At 43.0% G+C, this 20,367-nt stretch overlaps 1 protein-coding gene across 4 annotated transcripts in view; it reads left to right on the top strand.

Moving 5' to 3' along the window:
* The window catches only part of tln2b (talin 2b), a 54,107-nt gene that overhangs the window by 16,867 nt on the left and 16,873 nt on the right, over nucleotides 1–20,367 (top strand). For all 4 annotated transcript variants that reach the window (XR_007482091.2, XM_049722646.2, XM_049722645.2 and 1 more), the window contains exons 2-30: nucleotides 3,217–3,387; nucleotides 3,464–3,561; nucleotides 3,642–3,771; nucleotides 4,328–4,483; nucleotides 4,814–4,956; nucleotides 7,909–8,036; nucleotides 8,293–8,356; nucleotides 8,503–8,607; nucleotides 10,531–10,686; nucleotides 11,491–11,592; nucleotides 11,660–11,736; nucleotides 12,466–12,649; nucleotides 12,811–12,924; nucleotides 13,202–13,310; nucleotides 13,606–13,814; nucleotides 13,898–13,996; nucleotides 14,298–14,465; nucleotides 14,542–14,836; nucleotides 15,416–15,582; nucleotides 16,020–16,148; nucleotides 16,819–16,932; nucleotides 17,015–17,128; nucleotides 17,211–17,345; nucleotides 17,412–17,540; nucleotides 17,607–17,709; nucleotides 18,821–19,029; nucleotides 19,259–19,378; nucleotides 19,450–19,647; nucleotides 20,026–20,165. Coding sequence is in view for 3 of the 4 variants with exons in the window: in XM_049722646.2 (XP_049578603.1) it covers nucleotides 3,252–3,387; nucleotides 3,464–3,561; nucleotides 3,642–3,771; nucleotides 4,328–4,483; nucleotides 4,814–4,956; nucleotides 7,909–8,036; nucleotides 8,293–8,356; nucleotides 8,503–8,607; nucleotides 10,531–10,686; nucleotides 11,491–11,592; nucleotides 11,660–11,736; nucleotides 12,466–12,649; nucleotides 12,811–12,924; nucleotides 13,202–13,310; nucleotides 13,606–13,814; nucleotides 13,898–13,996; nucleotides 14,298–14,465; nucleotides 14,542–14,836; nucleotides 15,416–15,582; nucleotides 16,020–16,148; nucleotides 16,819–16,932; nucleotides 17,015–17,128; nucleotides 17,211–17,345; nucleotides 17,412–17,540; nucleotides 17,607–17,709; nucleotides 18,821–19,029; nucleotides 19,259–19,378; nucleotides 19,450–19,647; nucleotides 20,026–20,165 (4,031 nt within the window). In the remaining variant the exon portion in view is untranslated. The remainder of the gene's footprint in view (nucleotides 1–3,216; nucleotides 3,388–3,463; nucleotides 3,562–3,641; nucleotides 3,772–4,327; nucleotides 4,484–4,813; nucleotides 4,957–7,908; nucleotides 8,037–8,292; nucleotides 8,357–8,502; nucleotides 8,608–10,530; nucleotides 10,687–11,490; nucleotides 11,593–11,659; nucleotides 11,737–12,465; nucleotides 12,650–12,810; nucleotides 12,925–13,201; nucleotides 13,311–13,605; nucleotides 13,815–13,897; nucleotides 13,997–14,297; nucleotides 14,466–14,541; nucleotides 14,837–15,415; nucleotides 15,583–16,019; nucleotides 16,149–16,818; nucleotides 16,933–17,014; nucleotides 17,129–17,210; nucleotides 17,346–17,411; nucleotides 17,541–17,606; nucleotides 17,710–18,820; nucleotides 19,030–19,258; nucleotides 19,379–19,449; nucleotides 19,648–20,025; nucleotides 20,166–20,367) is intronic.

Here is a 20,367-nt window from a genome sequence, read left to right as displayed (position 1 = left end):
TTTTTTTTTTGTCATAAATGGAATTGTGCGAAACCTTGTCATTTGACTGGCGTTCACACCAATATTTCTGGCATGCTTTAATATGATTTTGCGTCTTGAGCCTTCACACATCTAACGCCTCTGATAGTGTCAATCAAATCTTTCTATTAACTATGTAAAACTGATTTTTTTATGTGGCTCTTCTATTTCATTGTTTATAATTTAATGGCTAGTTTACTACAATGGAACTTGAGTGTGTTTTAACTATTTCAAAAACCCCAGTAGAAATATTATTATTATACTTTGGAATGAATAGAAATAATCTTGCTCGAATTGGAGGGATAATCTCACACAGTGCCGTTTTACTTAATGACAGCAATAATGTTCAAAGCTCAGAAAAGCAATTTCTATCAGAGGGCAAACACTCCACCATTTTTTTTTTTTAGTCTTTTCACAGCATATAAGAACCATAAATGCTTTCAGTGTGATGTAATGCAATGGTAACGTCCATTGTGTCTTTTTCTTCGCCTTGGGCTCTGATTTGTTGCCCAAGTTTTTGGATTCTGGACTGAACAGAAGAAGAGGTTGAAATGTTCTGTGGAGCCGCTTCCTTGGCCGTGATTAACTGGCGGGCTAATCAGGCTTCATGCTAGTACCGATAGTACACTCATTAGCGCCTTTTCTCTCTCTCCAGATGGCTTCTGTGTTTCCGCTCGCTCCTCAGCCAGGTAATCTTTGCTATTTTGGGAGCCGGTAACGGAACACCCTTTTTAAAAACGGATTATCGCTAAATGGTGTTTGTCCGTATGTGTCCTTCCACTGACTGACAGACAGACAAGCGCAATAAACCCTTCAGCCCACCCTCAAAAGAATGAGAATTAATGGAGGAAAATTGCTACCCATGCTTGAATGTGCTTTTATTACAGTGTTTACAGCAAGATGTTGATGAAAAATATATCGGCCACTTGTGTATGCTTTGAGATCGTAATTATCGTCCAAGGTTTCGTCACGTGATTCCCGCCGCACTCGTGCTCCGATATAAAAGATCAAATACAAAACTTCAATGGATACAATGACAAGTAACCTTGCTCGGTGTGAATATTTGCAGTATGTTTGTCCGTATGTAATCGTTCTTCATTAAAAAACGTGTGCCGGTTCTTCGGTGGAATATCTGCGGGAAGACGGCATGCGACAAAAACTCGGTGGGGCCTCTTAGCAATTCTGCGAAAAAGAAGGAGAGCTCACGCTGTGTCACTGCCTCCTCTTTCTTTGTGCTTGTCTCTTTGAAATAAGAAAAGTGAAAATGGAAATGTTGGAAAGGAAGCAAGACAGGCAACCTTCATTCACAACTTCATCATCTTTAGGGCAAATGTATTTTCCAGATTTTTTTACTCAAAAAGATTTCCTTAATGAACTGTGGACCAAAAAGTGGTTGAGATCATGTCAGATTTTTTTTTTTTCCCCTGTTCCATCTGAAGAATATATTAATATGTTTGAACTTGATACCCGAGTTATTTAGTTGTTGACTTTTCATCAAACAAGAAATGCCACATTTTTTTCCACCACAAAATGATCCAAAAATAATGAACCATTGTTTTAATTCCAAAGAAAAACAATCCTGCAGTTTTCCGTATGTCGACTGCTTGACTCTTAACTCAAGTTAACACTTTTCTCATTTTCAAATGAATTCTGTAAAGTGCTAAAAGACTCAAATCAATTATTTTTATTGCACGAATGAGAGAAGCTTGAGCTAATGAGGGGAAATGGTCCTTTTTTTTTTTTTTTGTCTTCCCTTTTTTTGCCCATATAAGTCTAAGAAGCCCTGAGCCGCTTGACCTGTGTTGCAGAATGTGACAAAACACCCACTAATTTGTCTTGCTTGTGGGATAGTGAGCAGGCTAGCGGCAAATAATGATGCGGCGTTGGTGGAATGGCATTTTCATTGTTTTTGCTGCAGTTATTTCTGTATATATTACACAGGTTTCCCCTTATATTTTTCCCCAGCTGAAAGTTTTACCTGTATGTACCGTAATTTCCGGACTATAAGCCGCGACTTTTTTCCAAAATTTTGAACCCTGCGGCTTATAGTCAGGTGCGGCTTATATAAGATTTTTTTGGGTGATTTTTGTGATGATTTGATCACTTTTATACACTCGTAAAAAGGCTGTGGGCCACTGTCGTGCGGTATCTTGAAGAAAAAAACAACAAAAATACTATTTTGAAACACTACTATGGCTGCTGCTTATTCTGGCTGTGTTGCTTGTGGCTATTATGAGCTTTAGTAGGAATGCACGCTAGGTAACCTGCGTCAAAGGGCTCTAAACCCTGTCTCTTACTCTGCCATGTGACTCAGAGATTACACAAAGCAGTGGTGCTGTTTGGACCATTGTATTAAAACCCAATCAATCAGCATTTAAATTCAATTCTTCTGACATTTTGCTCACCAAAAACAAGTTGTAATGAATGTGAACTTTTAATGCATTTTATTCAGAATGTTACTTTGAACCCTGAGGCTTAAATGGCGGCGCGGCGTATTTAGGGATTTTTACGGCTTTCTGTGTACTGTGTTTCTTTGTAAAAAACTCATGTGCACGTGCGGCTTATAGTCCGGTGCGGCTTATGTAAGAAAAAAACAAAAATATCCCTGAATTTTAGCTGGTGCGGCTTATAGTCCGGTGCGGCTTATAGTCCGGAAATTACGGTACTTGTTGGGGTTTTTTCGGACATGGGCGGTGCACAATACAAATTCAATTTCCCAGGAAGGAATGACTGCAGGGCACACGCAAAATGATTTATTCTTTTTATTATTTATTTTCTTAATATATTTTTTATTAATTATTTTTTATTTATTTATTTTTCTGTCATTCACATTTTCAAATCCTTAAATTGAATCTGGGCACTCTTTAAAAAAAGAGCAACACAGATGTTTGGAAAGCATAAAACTTTTCTTTTTTTTTTTTTTTTACCATAAGGTATAATCAGAATCCTTTAATTTTTTTCCCAAAAAATCAACACTGCTTCTAATTAATAATTAGGTGTGCCTTGGATGTCATCTTCAATTCAAATTCCTATTTATTAGACAATACTTTACATCTGTCTATAAATAGAACTGAATCTAGAATTAAGTTGAATAAAGTTTGACTTAAATATACTGATTTATTTCCCCTAATGTGCAGTCATGTATATGGAAATTTCCCAAAATAGCTCAGCCTGATGCAAATGATGATTTCTTTTTAGGTGTGTAGGTGAGTGAGGCCATTCTGCCCTCCAAGATGGTGGCTCTGTCACTCAAGATCTGCGTGCGCCAATGCAACGTGGTGAAAACCATGCAATTTGAGCCCTCCACGCCCGTGTACGACGCCTGCAGGATCATCCGGGAACGCGTTCCAGAAGCCCAATCCGGACAAGGTGAACTTCCCCAATGATGGATGTTTCATTCCTATCTGCACGTACATTCACGGCTTCCCTTTGTGCTGCTCTTCAGCTTCCGATTATGGTCTTTTCCTGTCTGACGATGATCCCAGGAAGGGAATCTGGTTGGAGTCTGGGAGAACCCTGGATTACTACATGCTACGAAACGGAGTAAGATTAAGTAATACAGGCGTGAGGTGGAGAACTGTCACGCCTGCGATTTACAATTTTCCCAACATTTTGCCTTGCAGGATATTTTGGAGTACAAAAAGAAACAAAGGCCGCAGAAGATCAAAATGCTCGACGGCGCGGTCAAAACCGTCATGGTGGACGACTCCAAAACGGTCGGGGAGCTGCTCGTCACCATATGTAGCCGAATAGGTGAGTCATCATCCTCTCCTGCTGCGGCTAATATTTTTTTTTTTTCCTCCATCGTCCAACATTTAAATTATTCATGATGGAATTTATTTTTAGTCCTTTGCATAGCACTGTTTTATCACATGTTGGGTCTATACTTGGACAGCGGCATTTGTTAAGTACTAAAAGTGTTGCTACGTACATCGGGAAAAGTCCTTATCGCCTCTTGTTTGGAAAATTGGTACCATTTATCACACGAGGAAGACAAAGTCTTCCTCCTATGGCCCAGACTCTTCCGACAAAAACTCCTTTTGCTTTCTCTTGTCGTTACTAATTTGAATAGGTTGCTATTAAGAGCGCCGTGCTTCTGGCAAATAGCAATATTGGGAAATGTCTGCTTAGAATTCAATGTTTTTGTGTTAGCTTGTGTTCAAAATCCCCAGACCGGAAAAACTATTTAATTGCGGCATCGATATAGATGTGCACAAAATGCTACTTTGTGAACGGCAAATACAAATGAGTGGGCACAAAAAAACTGGTTAGAGGCAGACCGTATTTTCTGATGTCTTCTGATTTTCAGGAATTACCAACTACGAGGAATACTCGCTCATTCAGGAGGTGTCGGAAGACAAGAAGGAAGACGGGATGGGAACGCTGAAAAAAGACCGAACTCTATTACTGCGAGACGAGAGGAAGATGGAGAAGCTCAAAGCCAAGCTGCATACGGACGACGATTGTGAGTGTCTGCCAGCCGGAGCGGCCTATCAAAGAGGATTTTTTTTTTTTTTTGCCAGACGCCATCGTAATTATCGGATTCGTATAAGGGTCCATTTCCGTCCCTCAAGACTACATCCGATTATTTTTGAGAGCTAATTATTGGACTCAAAGTTATTTTTAATACTGGAAAAAGTTATGTTAAGGGGAGAAAAAAACCTTCAAGGTTGTCTCCACAGTGAAAACACTTGATATTTCCCCTTCAACTTTATTTTTACAAAACATGCACCACACAACAATATAAATTACAAAAGGTTTGCGTGTTTGGGCTAATGTCTCTTCGTTGGGGCAGTGAACTGGCTGGACCACAGCAGAACCTTCAGAGAGCAAGGGGTGGAGGAAAGCGAGACGTTGCTGCTTCGCCGCAAGTTCTTCTATTCGGACCAAAATGTCGACTCAAGGGACCCCGTCCAGCTCAACCTGCTTTACGTGCAGGTAAGACCAAACCATCAAAACCGAATTTACGCAACATGGTTCGAGCAATGGCACCAAATTGGAATTATTAAGCAGTCTAAATCCAGCCAAAGAGAAAATATGATATTTACAGTCCATGTGGTTTAATGAGAGAGGCCATTTTAACCAAGTAGCATATTAGCAGAGAAACAGACAATTAAAGTACCGCATGGGCAGACAAGAAAATAAAGTTGCCAGACACTGTGATGAAGTGTTTAATATATCTTGTGGCAAGATGTATACTGTAATTTGTGGATATCTGAGCAGACAACTTAATGACTCACAAGTTAAAGCTCGGTAGGAGCATCCAGCTAAGTTCGTCTGGTCCCTTTTATATTTCTTCTTCTATTTTTCTGGAAGTGTGGGTCGAGCAATGTTTATAAACGGCGGGCGCCCTGCAGTTACTGAAGGGTTCCCCGAGGGGTGTTAGCTACTCATCAGACTTTGCACTCTGCTCACATCAGCACACTCCCATTAGCCTCTCCTTCCCCGGGGAGAACAGTATCCCACTGACACTCGTGAAGCAGGAGACACTCATGCGTGGAACAAATAGTTGCTGTACAAAAGTTTAAAGGAATCGAAAAAGGGCTTTCCGCTTGAAAGTAAAGTTCAAGTCGTCGTAAAGTACATTTGTTGTGTTAGGGATTGTGTATTGCCCGCTCACAATATGCTAACATTTTTCGGTTCCACTTTACATCTTCATCCCTAAATAAATAGTCAATACCAAACATTAACGCAAGCACTGATGCTAACGCTAACACGAGACGCGGTCCACCGCTATTATCTGCTCCAGTAACAGGTAATCAAGCGTTGTCACGGCAGACGCATGTAATTTACCGCTTGCAAGTCGGCGTCATGACAATTAGCGAGTCTTAGCATAGACAAGCTAACATTAGCATGAAACTAAAGAGGGAGGAAAACCAGATGATTCCTTCAAGCTAGCTTGCTTGCTGTTCTCATCTCTCTCTTTGTTTTTGTCTGAATATTTTCCTTACCCTAGGCTTCCTTCCCTTCTAGTTCATGTGTCCACTCCCTTTCTATCTCCCACACACTCTGACATAATCATCCCCGCCCTCCCGCCCGCCGTGGAGATCAGGCTCACAACGCAGAGTCATATTTCCTCTCGCAACAACAACTCCTGCCTCTCCGTTGCCCCTCTCCATTTATCTCCGCCTCATCGTCGACAACGCACTCTGATTGTGCCGGCTCTTCAAATAAAAGAGCCTGTAATTGGACATAGTGTTAAAAAATGCCAGATGAGAGAGATCATTATCCAAATGGAACAAACCCCAGGCCCTCCATTACTGTGATTCTTTTCTTTGCGGCGCCCTTTCCCCCCCCTTCCCGCCTCCACAATTTCCAAGTCATCACTACCACTGTCTTCTCCCCTTGACGTCAAGATTCCTAATTTGTGTTATTTTCTAGAACCCTTGATTATGCAGATGTTGTTTTTGTGGTGAGTCAACGATTAGCTAAGATGTTTCTTAATGGTTCTGTCCAATGTCTGCGTCATCCCCTCACCGCTCCCTCTTGGTCATATATTTATCTTGAGAACAGAATAAACCACCACGACAATAAGTTCACCTAAGAGAACTACTCCAGCTTCCACTCCATTGCCTAATTTTAGCCAATTCCCACAGCAAACTCTTAGTGATGAGATCTTTTATTAGAAAAGCTGGGCTGGATGAGGAATTACTGCTGGAATCTGTCAGCTAAGAATAACTTCTTTTTTTTTCCACAGTTCATCATTTATTGTTCCAAAGGAGTAAAAATAAATTCACTATGAGAATTCATTTAAATATTTAATATCTTATGAGTATTTCTGAATCAGTTTGTTTAACACGTTCACTGCCATTGACGGCTATGGACGTCAAAGTTAAATTTTCAACTGGGATGGCTGTAATATAAGGATATAATAAGAAAATACAGAAAATAAAGAATGTTACAGTCTTTTAAATGTGTATCGTACGAGCAAGTATGCTTAGTGAGCACCGCTGTCAGTTGCTTGAGGTATTCCTGTTTCAGCATTTCTATATTTGGACGCCACAGTGGGCTGCTTGACCTCAGGCTCTTTGCGTCATCGTTTGTGATGCCTTGTGCCACATACGCTTCCTTTTCTGAAGCTCGGGTCAAAAGCCATACAACCAGAGAGGTTTATCGCTTCAAACATCTGCAGAGAAAATTCTGATCGGAAATATTTCCATCCGTTAGTCTGCTAGCGTTATGCTAATAAGGGCTAATTTTTGAACATGCCGCCCAGTCGACGAGAGCTCCAATGTGCACTGAAGTGAAGAAAAGACTCATGAGCACAAGCGCAGGAGATCGTTGTCCTCATTATAGTCGTAAGCCGCCAACTAATTGTCTGGCTTAAGTAATGAGTCGTAAGAACGAGCGGAGTTAGTCCGCCGATGCTAAAAACACCGACGGGCCCTTTCTCGCTATCTGCAATCGCTCTCATCTTTTGAAGCATTAATTTTGCAGCACTAAACTAGAAAGCAAGAGAGAAAAGCTGGCTCGCCTCTGGAGAGAGGACAACACAAAACCCTTTCAAGGATGTCAACAAAAGCTTCAAACCCTTTCTCCCCGCCTTTATTTTCATGTTGACAGCCTGGCGAAATAGACGGCGGAATTGCCAAATGCACCTTTTTGCCTAATGGAAAAACACGGTTGGAAAATGGATTCGGGTTCATTAATAGCGAAGGGAGGATGATGAAAAACTGATGTGTGTTTTTCTTTTTTTTTTTGCCGTACGTCGTGTGTTCCGATAAGCAGATGAAGACGATCGGTTACACAATTATCCGCCTTTTGTGTCACGGGGGGGGGGGGGGGGGGGGCATTCGGTACACACTCGAGTGCACGTTGCGCAATTGCAATCAAATCTCGTTCCTCTTCCCGCTTCAAATTTTCCCTCCTTTTTCCTCGTTTCTCCTCCAGGCCAGGGATGACATATTGAATGGATCCCACCCTGTCTCCTTTGATAAAGCCTGTGAGTTTGCAGGCTTTCAGGCTCAGATCCAGTTTGGACCCCACGTGGAGCACAAACACAAGCCTGGATTTCTGGAGTAAGCATTTCGTAATCAGATGCATGAGCTCCGATGATTACAGTCCTTCCCTACACGGTTAACGCTTGCACGTATTCACTTCCCAGCTGTGCATGTACGATAGTGTTTTTCCCTTACGTATGTTATTTCCCCCCCCCCCCCTGCTGGCTGATATCAGCGTTCTCTAGGCAGTAGGACAAGAATGACCACATGTGAGAGGCAAATGCCTGTCGCTCAACAACAGCAAGCATGTAAAAAATGTCATTTCTTTCCTCAGCCTGAAGGAATTCCTGCCGAAAGAATACATCAAGCAAAGAGGCTCGGAGAAGAAAATTTTCCAAGTATGTAACACGACATTCTTTAGTTGCGATGTAGGGAATATTACGAACGATAAAAGGTGTTAGTTGATGTACGATATATTTGAATATGCGTGGATTGGGAACAACAAAGTGGTTAGGAATGTCTTTGGATTTTCTTCTGCATGCAGGATCATAAAAACTGCGGCGAGATGACCGAGATCGAAGCCAAAGTGAAATATGTCAAACTGGCCAGATCGTTGCAGACATATGGAGTGTCCTTTTTCCTGGTGAAGGTAAGCTCCAAGCCCATAAATGGATTTTCTCTGAATGTGTATTAAAAAGTTATGTAAAAAAAAAAAAAAAAAGAATTAATTAATTAATAAATAAATAAATAACCAAATAAATGAATGAATGAATAAATGGATAAATAAATAAAAATTGCCAGAATGTGTATTAAAAATTATGTGAAAAAAAAGTAATTAAAAAAAAATGTGCATACCAAAATGGGATAGCTGGGGGGGTGGTTATGGCCACCCCTGGCCACCCCGTAGCTCCACCCCTGAACAAGACACAAGTGGCTCCTTGGTCACGTCACACAGTTTTATGGAAATATTCCTGCAATTGAGAGTTGACAGGTCCATGATATGCCCCCCCCCCCCCCCTTCTCACCTCAAATCAGCCAAGGATGAAAGCCTAACCCATCATCCTTGCCCTTTTGCCCCTAGCGAGACACGTTTATTATCGAAAATGTTCTAATGTATTTTTCATGTGACCTTTTTAAAACGTGTTAAAGCTCATCAGAAACACTCCAAGCTTATTACAACTAATTACAAGCTCGAGTATGAGCTGTGAATTTTTTTTTTCCTCTGATAGGCCCGTGATAATTGGGATTACGTCGTGCTTCGCCGCATGTGACCAGAAGAAAGTCGCACCAGCGGCTATCAAAAACACCTCCGCCCTGTTCGGACATGAACTTTGAGGAACGTAGGATGTTAAATGAAACCTTTGGCCTTGAATGTAGAAGCGCTCTTTGGAGTTGGATGAGGAAATGTAGAGATGGAGGATTCCAAATGCTGCTAAATAATTCAGAGCGCCTGCACTCTGCCGCTGTTGCTAACGGACGTTGGAGCACACACCTGGGCTTGTTGACACCAGGGCGGAGATTTGATTGGAACCTTCCATTTGTCGAGCTTCTGTCGGTCTTTAATCACCACCGGCTTTTTGTTGGCTGTAAACAGCACAGATATGAAAATAAAGTGCAGAAGGGTTCGCTCCGAAATTGAAATTGACGATCGTGGAATGGAAATGCGAAACAATATTCGGATAGTGCTTTATGCTGTTATCGTGATTTTGTTTTGAGTTGTTGACCTCGAGGTGTTCCCATTAAGTGGCCTTTTACGATTTTCTCTGAACTCCTTTAAGCCTCATAAAAATGTTATTTCTTCCAGGAAAAATTTTGTTTTTTCATTGGCATGTTTCTGTCAATTTGGTCTGCTATTTTTGTTGTTTTTCTTTTTTTTTCATAAATGGGCTTCCAAAATGCTCTCATGGAAAATTGATACGATTAACAAATGAATAAATTATACTTATTGGTAACAATGGCCAAAAAATTCAAACCATAATAACTGTGCGACATCCAATTTGAGAAAAGTAGCTGGCCGAACGCTATGCCAGTTTCATTTGTGCCCGAGCCAGATTGAGCATTTGACAGTGATTTTCATTAACGCTCGTCTAACGCGTTTAACACCTCGGAGCTTTATTTGAATCACGTTCAAATTGAGTGTCTGCAACAACAGTGTCGTTTTCACATGCCGTTCATTATTGCATTTTGGTTTCTGAAGTTCTTGGGGGGGGAAAAAAAAATCATTTTTGGCTCTTCCACTCACAAATGTGAAGTCCTCGAATGAACGTTTGTTGGTGCCGCCAAGTGAGCTACAATCTAATGGATTTCCAGTGGGCAGAGACTCAGTGGAGTGCTGCTTGAAGCAAAAGGCCGGAGCAGCGCTGACAGTGACTAAAGCCTGTGGAGACCCTGCTCGATAAAGCAGCAGTTAAATAAGGCTGAAATCTGCTGGGTCAGTTCACAGACGCCCCTCGGCTCCGTCGGGTGCTCACACCGCATCCGTGTCGCAAATGAATCATCTCGTGGAGGTGTTTAGCACCGGCATGAATATGATCAGATGTTTTTTTTTTTTTTTCTTCTTCTATCCGGGCAGGAAAAGATGAAGGGTAAAAATAAGTTGGTCCCACGCCTGCTGGGGATAACTAAAGAGTCAGTGATGCGAGTGGATGAGAAGACTAAAGATGTGGTCCAGGAGTGGCCCCTGACTACCGTCAAAAGATGGGCCGCCTCGCCAAAGAGCTTCACCCTGGTACTGTTTGACTCTACATTTCCCTGCTTTCTAATCCCGTGCACCTAATCTATATTCCATGTTTGGATCTCAAATTCAGGACAAAGAGCATTTTTTAAAATTGTTGAGACCAATAGCGAACAGATGACTATTTCATTGAAAAGAACAATAGATGCCAGGGGGGAATTGAGCAGACTTTAGATGTATTATTTATTTTAAAAAATATGATTTTTTTTTTTAGCAGCCAGCAAAAGAATTTGTGTTTTTTTTATTTTTTATTTTTTGACAGAAACGCCAACGCGCAGGCATATATGCATGTTTTTATTTGAGGATCATTGTAGGTAGCACTTTTTATATATTTTTTTTAAAATCAGCTACTCACTCATGATTCCGCAATTTTTTTGATTTTTTATTTAGGAATTTGGGGGTTGGGTTTCTTTTTTTTTCTTTTTTTAAATTATTTTGAGGGTTTTTTTCCCACACTACACCCCCGCATATTTCATGGAAAACACGTTGTTTATCTTTTTTTAATAATTGAAATAATTTAAATATTACCATTACTTACTTTATTATTTCCTTTTTCTCAACGTGTCTCAGTGGGCGTGCAGAATTTCATTATTCCTGTTACTCTGTCCTCTGTATTACATACATGAAAGGCCACTCGATTTTCCTTTGGTATAGAGAGCAGTACCAATGAAGGCTTTTATGTATCTATTATTTATCCGCGAGCTGGCATTATATATAGAATGTGCCGGCAGTGTTTGGTAGACATTAAAATCCTCCGAATAGCATTTGACTGGCCTTGAATCTTTGTTTTGCCTGAAGGATTTCGGTGAGTACCAGGAGAGTTACTACTCGGTCCAGACTACAGAGGGGGAACAAATATCTCAGCTCATTGCCGGATATATCGACATCATTCTGAAAAAGGCAAGTCTAACATACGCTGCTGCTCTTTTCGTGTTTTTATGTTCTGTTTTTTGACTTTCTGTCGCAGAAGCAGAGTAAAGATCGCTTTGGTCTCGAGGGGGAGGAGGAGTCCACCATGTTAGAAGAATCTGTTTCCCCCAAGAAGTAAGATGCATTGATGTTTATTATCTTCATGTCCACTTTGTCACAAAAGTATTTGGACAGTCTTTGAAAATGGAAGTAAATCTGGCCACAGGCGGCCTAAGATGTACGAATACTTTTATGATCGGTCATCCCAACATTCCGAGCAAATGAACTGCTATGTTATTATTTTTCTTCTCCAGATAAACGTCAGCGTTAAGACATCACTTGTTGGGAATAGATTTATGTAGTCGTTTTCATTTCCCAGCTGGTTGCCGTTTCTCACAGTTTTCCCCGGTGCCTTAGCGACCGATGGAAACTAATGCAATGCTTGTTTTGCTTCCTATCACACAAACGCACACACATTGGGAAATTTGTATTCACCGGAAATCCACCGGGCTCTCCGGTAGAATTGGGCATCATGCCCCTGCTGCTTTTGGGCCAGTTGACTCAATGTGCTCAGTAGCAAACAAATTGTTCTTTCGCTCTCTCTCTGTCCCTCCATAAAAAAAAAAAAAAAAACATCATTAATACGACAGTGATATTTTGTGTCAAGGAGGAAAACGTTAATTTTTTGGGGCTATAATATTTTGTCTGACTACGCTTACTCGCCATGGCAACAGCATTGTTTTAATTACAGCTGAAGTGTTTACAAGACGCTCTTCCAAGACGCCGTTTTGTGACATCCCCCCGTTTACCTAAACAATGAGCGCACACAGCAAGCACGAGTCGTAATTTCTCCTCTCTCTCGAGGTCCACCATTTTACAACAACAGTTCAACCGGGTGGGTCGGGTGGAGCACGGCTCGGTGGCCCTTCCGGGTATCATCCGTTCGGGGTCTGCCGGAAACCCGGATATGTTCAACGTGGGCTCCATGCCCTCTGCCCAGCAACAAATCACCACCGGACAGATGCACAGAGGACACATGCCACCGCTAGTGAGTAGATCATAATTTAGATAAATATGACCAGGACCTCCTCATCTAGAATCTTCACCTCCAGCAAACGTTCCTCCTTTTGTCCACATAAAAAAAAAACTAGTCACAAAAGCGTTTGTTTTTATTCATGTTTTGATGTTGCCGTCTTTTATTCTTGTCAGAATCTGGCCCAGCAAGCCCTGATGGGGACAATCAACAGCAGCATGAACGCCGTGCAGCAGACCCAGGCCGACCTGGGACACGTGGATAATCTGCCTCCTCTCGGCCATGACCTGGTGCGTCCTCTTCTCACGCTCCACAAAAGAACGTCCACCTGTGCGACGGAATAAAATCCCGTACAAGAGCACAAAAGAATAATATCCTATTTTGTAAAAAAAAGAATCGATGATACCAGCCTTTTATGAGATGTTCAGTTGAACATAATAAAGGGTTCATTGAGTACATTTCCTCCTCACGAATTCTGATGTTATCCTCAATTGTTCAATAACATTTCGACAGGATCGGGGTCTCCTAATGTATCTCCCTTTCTTTTCTCTCTCTCTCCACTAAAAGGCATCCAGGGTTTGGGTTCAGAATAAAGTGGATGAATCCAAACATGAAATCCACTCTCAGGTTGATGCCATCACGGCTGGGACGGCATCTGTGGTCAATCTCACTGCAGGTAAAAGTCCGGAAAAATGGAAAATGCTGGTGCACTTTATAGATACATTCCATTTTGTTGCTCTGAAGATCAGATTGTGCTTCACATTGCTTCTCATGTTTTTTGGCCAGCCATTTTTTTTTGCTGAGCTTTAATCTTACCTCACCATCTGTTTGGTGACACTTCCTCGGCCAGTCCAAATCGCAGATTTGCTCCTTCGCAGGCTCCCTCAATATATTTATCGCCATACAAACATCACCAATTCTATCTCTAATAAGTGGCGCAACATATGACAGTTCCTCGTTTGCCTCCACAGGTGAACCCACGGAAACCGACTACACAGCGGTGGGTTGCGCCATCACCACCATCTCCTCCAACCTGACCGAAATGTCCAAGGGCGTCAAGCTGCTCGCCGCCTTAATGGACGACGAGATGGGCAGTGGGCACAAACTCATGGGCGCCGCCAGGATGCTAGCAGGAGCCGTGTCAGATCTGCTCCGAGCTGTCGAGCCCGCGGCCGCTGAGGTGAGCCGATATTATAGCCATTTGGAAATCGTGCTCCGTCCCAGCGTCAGCCAATGTGGTGATGTCATCTCTCTACTGTACAGTCCAGGCAGACCGTGCTGACTGCGGCAGGAAGTATCGGACAAGCCAGCGGGGACCTGCTCCGTCACATGGGGGAAGGCGAGACGGATGAGAAATTCCAGGTCGGACCCCACCCGCTCCTTGTTGCCATGACGACGCTGGCGAAACAGGAAGATGTCAACGCATGCTTATATCATTACAGCACGCTTTATTCTTGGGCTATTACGTCATGTAGTTTTGAGTCATGGGAAGTTTTCAGCCGTAACTCAGATGTTTCAAAACAATATTATGTCACCAGATGTGAATTAGGGGGGAAATTTGCTTTCTCTTGTTATCTATTATTTGTAAGTAAGATAAATATTGGCTTAAAATAGTTTTTTCCACACTTTGATTGAATTAACGACATTGGTACTTGCGTTGTAGGACACCTTGATGAACTTGGCTAAGGCAGTGGCCAATGCAGCTGCTATGTTGGTCCTAAAGGCCAAGAATGTGGCCCAGGTGGCCGAGGACACCATATTGCAAAACCGCGTGATCGCCGCCGCCACTCAGTGTGCCCTGTCCACCTCGCAGCTGGTCGCCTGCACCAAGGTAATGACGGGGAAGTTATCGGTAAGGTAGAGGACATCTTCTCTAAGATTGCGATTGAAAACCGACGTTTTTTCAGGTGGTGAGTCCGACAATCAGCTCCCCGGTGTGTCAGGAACAGCTCGTGGAGGCCGGGAAGCTGGTGGACCGTTCCGTGGACACGTGCGTGAAAGCTTGCCGAGCGGCCAGCGACAACGGCGAGCTCTTGAAGCAGGTGGGCGCGGCGGCCGGCGTGGTCAGCCAAGCCCTCGGCGACCTCCTGCAGCACGTCCGCCACTACGCCAGCTGCGGCGAGCCCATCGGACGCTACGACCAAGCCACTGACACCATCATGAATGTCACCGAGAATATTTTCACTTCCATGGGTGATGCTGGTACGTATACAAACGCGGTTGTGGGGTTCATTTGTATAAATTAGGATTAAGGCCAAACTGGGACAGATGTTGCGGAGTCGACACGTAATTATTTCCAGGCCACTGATTTTCTGGGGTTCACTACCAAACTTTGCATTTAAAAAAAAAAAAACGTGCTCGGAATAAAGGCAGACTTTTAACCTTGAAGAACAAAGCTTTTTTTTTTTTTTTCAAAAAAGACCTTTTCAACAACAAATCAACAGTGATTTATAGCCGGCAAGCAATCTATATCCTCCAAGGCTGTACATGTAGGTTATAAACCATCTCAGCGTCTCGTCTCTCCGAGGAGCGGGCCTGAGTGATTTCCGACTGCAAGTGGGTGTTTGGGAAACGTTGCTTTTTATAGCGTGTGTGTGTGTGTGTGGGGGGGGGGAGATGCCGCATGCACTCTTTGGCCACGACATCAGTTTCACGTGCAGTTTAATGGCATCATCATAAAACTGAACTCTTGGCGCAGTCTTGATGGAACACAAACTGACACCATTTAAAATATCCTACAGTGACTTGGCACAAGTACAGCTTCTTTTTTTTTGCTAATAGGCGAGATGGTCCGTCAGGCCCGGGTTCTAGCGCAAGCCACCTCCGACTTGGTCAACGCCATGCGATCCGACGCAGAGGCAGAAGTGGATGTCGACAACTCCAAGAAGCTATTAGCCGCCGCTAAACTGCTAGCTGACGCCACAGCGAGAATGGTGGAGGCGGCTAAGGTCCAATTTCTTTTCCCTTCCTTTCAAAAATATTGATTAATGATTAGATTTTCATCACATTTACATTTTTCTCATTTGGAAATGGCCACCTAATTAAAGCACAGTTGCCATTCTTCTTCTTCTTCTTTCTCTTTAATGATGTAATGCCCTGGGACGTCATATTGAATGCGGCGTTAAATATGAGCTAAATCAAGTTGCCGTATCGCCTTCATTAATTTACTGCGCACATTTTTGGCATAGCTGTACACACTCATAATTTCACATCCCATTTAAAAGCTCTTAATAAGCTTCCAACCCCGGGATATTATCGGATTCAGACACCTCAGCAGGTGAAATGCTGCTAGTGGGTCAATTTTAATCATTACCACCGCTGTTATCAAAAAATCAAACCTAATGTTTTAGCATCTATTGCTAAGCTTGTGTATTTGCACCCTCAGGGGGCGGCGGCTTATCCGGAGAATGAAGACCAGCAGCAGAGGCTCAGAGAAGCAGCGGAGGGTTTGCGTGTCGCCACGAATGCCGCCGCTCAAAATGCAATCAAGAAAAAACTCGTCAGCAGGCTGGAGGTGAGGCAAACATGGCAACGTGTTTTTGCTCGTCCTCCTTATATAAACGCAATCTCATATTTCCCAACGTCAAATTTACAGCTCAGATGATATTTTATGATTTCTTCTCATTTGTGGTCTGAATGATATAAATCTGAGTTGACACATTAGACATGACATTTGAGTTTGTCACATGTTATATGCATGCAAATGTTATGGAGTAAGTAAATTAATTGCCTCAAAATCACCTCATTGTCATATTGTCATCGCTTAAAAGGTGTTGACAACTAATTAAGGGGAACTAAGGAGTCGATATGGTATATTTAGTCTAAAGAAACTGCCGCATAAAAGCTCTGCTCATTATCTCGTGAAGAAAAAAAAAAAACACTTGACGGAGGGAAAAAAATCTGACAGCCATAAACATTTCAGTTCCATTTGCTGGTCTTTCTGCTCTCGTGAGTATTCCGCTAGATTTCAGATGGAAATCTAACCATTGTATTTGGAGAAAAGAGATCTCGGTCATGTCCGGGAGATTTCCGACTAAATTCTTGTGAGAATACGTTGCTTAGTTAGATAGCGCTGGCTTACATAGCAGCACGGAGCGAAACCCCTTTTTTACCGTGCAGATTTTTTTTCTTCCGTTAACATTGGTTTTCTGTTAAGCCAAGTAATCTTTGTGTCACTTGTGCAGATCGCTGCTAAGCAGGCGGCGGCTGCTGCTACTCAAACAATTGCAGCTGCGCAAAATGCCGCCGCTTCCAACAAAAATACTGTCTCGCACCAACAGCTTGTACACAGCTGCAAGGTATGATTATCACACACACCCCCATTTTTTTTTTGGGTATGTTAAAATCCCTGTACTCTTTTTTTATTGCCATAAAATGTAGGCCGTAGCAGATAGCATTCCTCACTTGGTCCAAGGTATGAGAAGCAGCCAAGCCCAGCCCGAAGAACTCGGGGCCCAGCTTGCCCTCATCATGGCCAGCCAGAGTTTCTTACAGGTCCGATATTTTTTCCCTTATGAAGTAAAAAAAAAAAAAAAATCTTCAAATAATGTGGGATTGATATCTTGCTCTCCTTCAGCCTGGAAGTAAAATGGTGGTGTCTGTCAAGTCGGCCGTTCCGACGGTAGCCGACCAAGCTGCGGCTATGCAACTGGGTCAGTGTGCTAAGAACCTGGCAACCTGCTTGGCGGAGCTCCGAACAGCCACCCAGAAGGTATCCCATCCCTGATACTTGTTTCAAAAAAGATCAAACCGCCTAACATGGGCGATTTATTTCAAGGCCCACGACGCCTGCGGTCCGCTGGAGATCGACTCAGCCCTCAAAACGGTTCAAACGCTCAAATGTGAGCTGCAGGACGCAAAGATGTCCGTTATTGACGGCCAACTCAAACCTCTCCCCGGGGAATCGGTGAGCCCGTCGTCTGGCCGCGGAAGACAAATGCGCTTCCGGTTTAATTGGGATTATTTCACACAGTTGGAGAAGTGTGCTCAGGATTTGGGAAGCACGTCGAAGGCTGTGGGCTCCTCCATGGCGCAACTGCTGACTTGCGCCGCTCAAGGCAATGAACATTACACAGGTAAGAGAGCTGCTTCATTTCGTAAATGTCAACGATAGCTTCCACATTATTTAGTGGAACAATTCCTGACTTTTCGTTTTGTCTCTCAACTATAATACCACTTTTTTACTAGAGTGGAATTATGTGAAGACTGCTTTGCCCTTTTTTTTTCTTCCCAGGCCCAAAGGGGTTCTCAGAGGAGGCATGAGGTCTCGGAGAATGTCGTTCCTATAACAATGAACGCTCACAGGCAGCTCATCATGCCGTGGCCTAGAGTGCTGCTGGCTAGTCATTAATCTTATTTTCACCAGATTTAGCTTGCAATCAGCAAATGGCTCCTCTTGGCTGCTTAAAGTAAATTGGTGCCGTTTTTTTTTTGCTATTCTTTTAATATGTATAATATATTAAAAGTGTTGATAACACCTGATTTATTTGGACAAAAATGGTGTTTTATTATGTTTTTTTTTTTTTGGGTGGCCTTGATAACACCCTGATAGTAAATTAATGTGATTTGTTGTCATGACAGATTTTTTTAAACGCAGGAAATATTCAAATATGTCTGATCTCCACGAACGAAATATTCCAGTTTGAGAGTAAAAAGCAAAGATCATTACCGTATTTTCCGCACTATAAGGCGCACCTAAAAACCTCCAATTTTCTCAAAAGCCGACAGTGCGCCTTATAATCAGGCGCGCCTTATATATGGACCAATATTGAGTCACTACAGCAGGCGTGTCCAAAGTCCGGCCCGCGGGCCAAATGTATATATCTTATATATGGCCAAAGTTTTAAAATGGGCCATTCATTGAAGGTGCACCTGATAATCCGGTGCGCCTTATAGTGCGGAAAATACGGTACCTTCACACTCATAGTCGTACTCTAAATTGAGTCGACGAGCTGATCCAGCTTGGGTGAAGACAACTCATAATGTGGATAAATGATGTGTATGCCCTCCACATGCCTGCACGGATGACTAACGGTCTCCTGGGGGGAGCCTGTATTTTATTTTTATCTATTAGCCACCGTGCCAGCCGCGCCGGGTGTGTCTCTTTTCCTCGCAGGTGTCACCGTAGCACAATATTGAAATTTCCTGCTTGCCTCAATTCCCTCGCTCGTGTGTTTTTGTTTACAGGTGTGGCTGCCAGAGAAACAGCGCAGGCTTTGAGGACATTGGCACAAGCAGCCAGAGGTGTCGCAGCCAGCACTAAAGAGCCACAGGCCGCCGCTGCAATGTTGGACTCCGCCCAATGTGTCATGGAGGGATCGTCTATGCTGATTCACGAGGCCCACCAGGCCCTGGTGCATCCCGGAGATGCTGAAAGTCAGCAGCGACTTGCACAGGTAAGCATCATCGTGTTTTTGTCGCAATTGAAACTGCTTTGTGTTTCTCTCCCGGGAGTACCGGAGTAAAAACATTTCCTCGCGGGGAATTAACATTTCGTCTGCGACAGCGCCATAAATTAACGGCACAGATGACTTTGCACTGTGATCCTGATTTGCATTTGAGATGCTTCACAGATGCATTATGTATGCGGCGCATTGTTGGAACGACTTTGTTGCTGCGTTTCAGGTGGCCAAAGCTGTTTCGCACTCGCTGAATAATTGCGTGAATTGCCTTCCGGGCCAGAAGGATGTTGACATGGCGTTGAGGAGCATCGGAGAAGCCAGCAAGAAGCTGCTGGTGGATATTGTGAGTCCTGCTCCATTTCTTTACATTTATCGATTTAGTTTATCCAATAACGTGTCAACGTGTCTTTGAAGCTTCCTCCTTGTAGTAAGACCTTCCAGGAAGCTCAGACTGATCTGAACCACACAGCGGCTGAGCTCAACCACTCGGCCGGCGAGGTCGTTCACTCCTCTCGTGGAACCAGCAACCAGTTGGCCGCCGCCTCCGGAAAGTTCAGCCAAGACTTTGATGAATTCCTGGATGCCGGTGTCGAGATGGCAGGGCACACCCAAGTAGGTTGTGCGGTCTTGGGAGGATTCCAAAAGCCGCCATCTCGAGTTGTCGTATTTTTTTTTTGGTCACTTTATTACTTACTGTTCAATTTGTTTTATAATTAAATAAATCCAATTCACTTAGGCACATTGCTTTACCCAAGAGCCAGCTGTAATGAGATCTTGTGATGTTCATGTTCTGGTTATTTTCTTCATTAGTGTGGGAATATCTTCAGGGATCGGAACCAATGTAGCATGATACGCAAACTTTCGGAAGCCTGGGTTAGAAAGCAGGTGGTGGTGGGCGGGGCAAAATACATCATCTGCAAAATTCATTGTTAGTCGCACATGGAGAATTTGTATTCGGGTTTAGAAGCCACATTTTTGTTTTCTTTTCAGAGCAGGGACGATCAGATCCAAGTTATTGGTAATCTGAAGAACATCTCAATGGCATCCAGTAAACTTCTGCTGGCTGCCAAGTCGCTTTCTGTAGATCCGAGTGCAGCCAACGCCAAGAATCTTCTTGCAGTCGCAGCACGGTGAGCTACAACGTGTTTCGTTTACTCAGCGCATTTCAATTTAATCCAATATAATGGGGAGGTCAATTCTACTCCGCTGCAAATAATAAAAAAATAAAAAAAATGGGCTGATCATTTTTTTCCAGTGTTTTACAATATGGAGGATTTTTTTTTTTTTTTTTTAGGTACAACCCGTGAAAATTGTATTCTCCATTCTAAGATT

This window comes from Syngnathus scovelli, chromosome 6 (genome assembly GCF_024217435.2).
Source record: "Syngnathus scovelli strain Florida chromosome 6, RoL_Ssco_1.2, whole genome shotgun sequence".
Taxonomy (NCBI): domain Eukaryota; kingdom Metazoa; phylum Chordata; class Actinopteri; order Syngnathiformes; family Syngnathidae; genus Syngnathus; species Syngnathus scovelli.
This window is presented reverse-complemented; position numbering and strand designations above follow the sequence as displayed.